General features: G+C 24.4%; 1 protein-coding gene across 1 annotated transcript; it reads right to left on the bottom strand.

Annotated features, from left to right (window-relative positions):
- Positions 1-1,688: 1,688 nt before the first annotated feature.
- LOC131657286 (probable indole-3-pyruvate monooxygenase YUCCA10) lies at positions 1,689-3,048 on the bottom strand. The gene is made up of 3 exons (XM_058926705.1): positions 2,437-3,048; positions 1,966-2,325; positions 1,689-1,865 (listed from the first exon to the last, which is right to left on the bottom strand). The coding sequence occupies exons 1-3, from the start codon at positions 3,046-3,048 to the stop codon at positions 1,689-1,691; spliced, it is 1,149 nt and encodes a 382-aa protein (XP_058782688.1).
- Positions 3,049-5,742: the final 2,694 nt, after the last annotated feature.

The raw sequence follows: 5,742 nt of genomic DNA, 5'->3' as shown, positions 1-5,742 counted from the left end.
CTGCTAGACATCATTGCTATGATTGGGAGTGGAATGGAGATATTCCATATCTAGGAAGAACCTAGGTAGAAGGGTCATTGGGTAGTGATTAAGTGAGGAGTTGTAAACTGGGAGTTTAGCTCTGAATTGATACTGCTAATAGTGGACTTCATCCCTGGCTTGGTATGCCCCCAGAGTAGGTTGATTGAACCGAACTGGGTGAACAATTCTGTTGTGTTGTTTATGTTTCTGCATTGTTTATTTGTAAGTTCAGTTTGGATGTCATAACATCGTGCATGACATCAGTGTGTGATTTAATGACTGTGCTAACACAAAATCTCTGCTAAGCAGATTTGTTAATGGTAACTGAACTGATATGGGATCCCAACACTTCCAGACTTCTGGATGTTAGATGTAATAAATAATTGAGGGATCTGTATGTACTGCCTCAGCCAAGCTGATGACAGACCAGATGTCACAACATCGTATATGACATCTGGGGTCTGTCTTACCAGAATTTCAGTTTATTATATGAAAAATATACAAATTTATTAATTAAAGTGTTTTCCTATGTTTTTATTAATATAAACCTTGATAATATTATATTATTATGAGAAAATATAATTATTCATTTTTAATGTTAATTCAACTTAATACTAGATATTTACCTATTTTTACCTATTAAACCTTGAATAAATTAAATGCTCTAATAAATTAAATTACGAGATTCTGGTGATTTCAATACTTCATGAAATACTATTGACCTCACCCATTCATCCTCCTTGGTTGCATCTCCATGGTTGCTATTTAATCTCATTATATATTCATAAAAACTTTACTACCTGATGGTAGAATACTGTGGACTATAAATACCACCCCTCTCCCTGTATTACATTTGCATAGCATGTTACATACTTTGGCAATTTCTTTAGACAAGAGATTTCATACTAATGAATATATATTATGTTGGATGATTTAGGGTTTGTTGATGCAACACAAGCTAACGCTACTCATGAAACCATTAAAGAAACTTAGAACAAGATAAAAACCATCTAAAGAAATCTTGGACAAACATGGCACACATGAAAGAGACTGAATATCTCACATCAAATATTCTAATAAAAATAAATAACGCTTAATTATTTATTTTTATAATTAAATAAGAATATCAAATCATAAAAATGAATGATATATAATTTCGTGATAATAAAAAAAAGTGTTAATTATGATAATAATTAAATTAATTGATTCTATTAATTGATTAATTTTTTTTTTGAAAATTCCAACCTATTTCCTCATTAAATACTTTTTTTTCTTATTTTTGTTAATTTTCATATTGAGATTCCAAGATTTAACTTCCGTAATACATTATTTTTCAATTTAATATTATTTTGACTCATGTGAAACGACACCATATATCATATTTTGACTGTGTTTGTTTTAAAATATTTATTTATTCTTTATAATTGATAGGTAAAATTTTATAACTAGAAATGATATTCATATATGACAAATGGAAAATACAATATTTTTATTGAATGACGTTCGAAAAAGTGATACATGCTAGTCTTCTAAGAAGAGATTATAAGTAGTCATTATAACTAGATAACAACAACACAAAATTACTACTCATTATTTGAGAATCCAGATTTTATTAACTAGAATATAAACTAAAGGTCTTGAAAGACTTATTCAATAGATAATACTAATTAATTCTCTAACTTAAGAGTTCGGTTGATGTCTTCTGCAATTGCTTCGGCATCTTTTTTGACACCAAACAAACCTTTCTTTGCTAGTCCTGCACAGTATAATCCACGATCTCCCTTCCAATGTTTTGGAAAAGGATTTTTAGGGAAGCCTTTTTCATTAAGAGCATATTTGTAATCCTTAAAAAAACAAAAAAAACAAAAAACAATTATTTTATAATTACACGGAGTATGAGAAAATGATGAATGAAAACCAAAGAAAAAAATAACAAAAATGTACCTTTAACCATCCATTAGCTACGCTTTTGTAGCCGGTAGCAAAAACAATGACATCAAACTCTTTCTCCACGTTGTTTTCAAAAATAACATTTTTCTTCTTAATTTCTTTTATACCCGAAGAAATAACCTTTATAGCTCCTTCTTTAATCTTTTCAACGGTTCCAACATCAATAACGGCAGATTTTCCTGTAATATTTTTGAGATATAAAGGTCCATCTTTCGGACGATAAATTCCGTATTTGGACAGATCACCATATGTTAGCTTAGCTTGAAGAGTGATGAATGTATCTGCAATCCAAACCGGAAAATATTGCACCAAATGCATCCCTGTACGAATCATATCTCTGGTGAAGACATGAAGCTGCAAAAAAAATTAAATTATTAATATCACAACAACATATATATAATTATCATTAAACTATTATTGGACCTAAGTTGCATGAATAAAAGTAAATAACGAAAATGTCTTTACCGGATTTCGAATGACAATAGAAGTGTTAGCACCCAAATTATGGAGATCATATGCAATCTCCATTCCTGAGTTACCACACCCAACAACCAAAACATCTTTTGATTTGTATTTTGAACCAGATTTGTAGTACTTAGAGTGTACCACCTCTCCTTCAAATTTTCCTAATCCAGGTACATTAGGAATAAAAGCTTCACTATTTTCACCTGAGGCAATCACAAGAAATTTTGCCCCATAAACTTCTAATGTACCTTCAAAGGTGTTTTTGGCCTCAATAATCCATTTGTTCCTAACTTCATCATACGTAGCAGACTCAACAACACGATAATAACGAGGTTTTATGTCAAAATGATCGACATATTGATCTATGTATTGAAGAAATTGATCTTTGGTTAAGTATGTTGGACTCGAGGTTGGATGAGACATGAGAGGTAAAGAGCAAAATTCACTAGCTAAATGGAGGTTTAAACGATCATAAGCATTTTTTCTCCAAAGAGAAGCATTACAATCTTCTTTCTCAAGAATAATATGAGAGATTGAGTTTTGGTTCAGTAAAGCTGAGATTGCTAGACCAGAAGGACCACCACCAACAATTACAACTGTGGATTCTTGCATATTGTTGTTGGTAATTTAAGACCTAAGTATCTTCAATATTTTTAAACAACAAGAAGTTGTAGAATTTATAAGCACGTAAGGAAGCTTAAGAAAATATTTTGATGCATTGGTACATGAATATAATAAAAAATTACTTTTTGTCCATAATATTGGAATTAGATAATTACTATATAAATTTTCATTTTATAAATTTTCTATATGAAAAATGTGTATATTCGATGTTTTTTCTCTCAATAAAGTGTATTCTTCATGCTAAAAATGGTATAGAATAAGGTGAGAATTTTACATACAAGGTTTATTTATGCGCATTTATATACGTGGCATAATACTTGTGATCGAATTTATCACGTTATATTGGCAAAATACATATGTTTGATTTTATCACATTATAAAAACGTCATTTTTGGAATAGTAATTTTTTTCCTTTAAAAACACTCTTTTATAAGTAATATCAATTTTATTATTATTTTGGTGGTATTACATTCTTTTAACATAATATCACGAAAATTATCACATTATATAAAAATGGTTATGTTTGGAATAGTAATTTTTTTCCTTTAAAAATACTCTTTTATAAGTAATATCGATTTCATTATTATTTTGGTGGTATTACATTCTTTAAAAATAATATTATAAAAATGCATGTCAGTCGAAAATACATTATTTTAATATTGTATATTTGAAATTTTTAGAAGTATTCATGCATATTTTTTATAATTTTAAACATGTTTTTGATTTTATGCTTTTTCAATTTATTCATTTATTGTTTATTTGGAAGTAAATAATTATTTACTCAAAATATTATTTGAATTTAACTTATAACTTTAAATCAAATATAAAGGTATAGATGTTCGAAATATCTTGACTACCTTTGTAAATTTGAAAACCTTTGTAATTCTATGAATTGGTATTATTTTACCATATATATTAAATTACACCAATGGCTTTTATATTAAAAGGTAGCTTGATAGAATATTGACACTGATTATTACACTCATTTATAATCTTTGATTTGTTTTAAATCTAATGGCTTTTATATTAAAAGGTAGCTTGATATAATATTGACTTTTCTTACATAACTAAATAATTCCATAAATAGATATTCTATGCACTCTATAATTAATAAAATATTATTTCATAAATATATTTCATATAGATATAAATAGCCTAATTAAAATAATATCTATATATTAATAAATTAATCATTTTCTCAAGTGAATAATAAATTTCATATAATTAAAAAGAAATGTTTAATAATATATATTTTTTTAATAAAACGTGATTCTAAATATTTAAAAAAATATATATATGATTCTTAATAAAAATTAATTTCTTCTTATTTAAAAAAAAATTATTTATATATTAAATTATACTCTACTTACTTAAATAAATTAAAATGTATATCTATATATTAAAAAATTATTTCTATTCACAATTAAATTAAAATTAATACATTTTAATTTTTTTTTCTATTCACAATTAAATTATTTTATACTCATTATTATTTATAATTTTTTTTAATCATAATTATATTATTTTGCTCACATTATTTTGATATTATTTTATTATTGTTTCGTACAGTAGTTGCATTTTGATATTATTTTGTACTTATTGTTGTAATTTTCCATTTAATTTGATAAAAGTGTTACATTTTTAAATATATTAAGGAGTAAAATAAAATAATATCAAAATAACGAGTGCAAATAATTTAATTGTGATTAGAAGAAAATTATAATAAATAATAAATAATAAATTTATAATAATTTAATTGTGAATAGAATAAATTAAAATGTATATCTATATATTAAAAAATTATTTCTTTCTCTCAAGTTACTAATCAATTTAATTTACTTAAAAAAATGTTTAAAAAAATAAGAGTTTTGAATAAAAGTTGATTCTAAATATTTTTTAAGAAAAACATGATTCATAATAATTAAAGTTTTTCTTGTTAGTTTTAATAAATTTCATTTTGCATTTAAAAAAAAATTCAATTTACTTAAATTAAATTATGAGTTCCTAGTAATTAGACTCTATCATTTATTTTAAATAAATAGAATATAATATTATTTAAATGCAAAAATAAATTTATTTAAAAATAAGAAGAAATTAATTTTTATTAAGAATCATGATTATCTTAAAAAATATTTAGAATCATATTTTATTAAAAATAAAAATATTTTAAGCATTTCTTTTTAACTATAAGAAATTTATTAATCACTTGAGAAAAATAATTTTTTATTATTATGTAGATATTATTTTAATTATACCGTACATATAATCATATATATGAAATATATTAGTGAAAGAAAATTTTATTAATTATAGAGTGCGTAGAATATCTTTATATAGAATTATTTAAATATGTGAGGAAAGTCAATATTTTATCAAGCTACCTTTTAATAGCCATTGGATTTAAAATAAATCAAAGGTTATAAATGAGTGTAATAACTAGTATAATTCATTGGTGTAATTTGATCCCTTTGTAAATATCTTGACTACCTTTGTAAATTTGAAAACCTTTGTAATTTTATGAATTGGTATTATTTTCCCATATATATATATATATATATATATATATATATATATATATATATATATATATATATATATATATATATGACCAAACAAACAAAAATACTAAGCTAAGAAAATAATTAAAAAAAACCCAAACATCCAACAAGAGAATAAACAAAT

The sequence above is a fragment of the Vicia villosa genome, linkage group LG3 (genome assembly GCF_029867415.1).
Source record: "Vicia villosa cultivar HV-30 ecotype Madison, WI linkage group LG3, Vvil1.0, whole genome shotgun sequence".
In the NCBI taxonomy this organism is placed as follows: Eukaryota; Viridiplantae; Streptophyta; class Magnoliopsida; order Fabales; family Fabaceae; genus Vicia; species Vicia villosa.
This window is presented reverse-complemented; position numbering and strand designations above follow the sequence as displayed.

Coding starts and splice junctions, on each gene's coding strand:
- LOC131657286 (XM_058926705.1), bottom strand. CDS start 3,048: ATGCAAGAATCCACAGTTGTAATTGTTGGTGGTGGTCCTTCTGGTCTA. Junction 2,326..2,436: donor CTATTGTCATTCGAAATCCG/GTAAAGACATTT, acceptor TTTTTTTTGCAG/CTTCATGTCTTCACCAGAGA. Junction 1,866..1,965: donor TAGCTAATGGATGGTTAAAG/GTACATTTTTGT, acceptor TGTTTTTTTAAG/GATTACAAATATGCTCTTAA.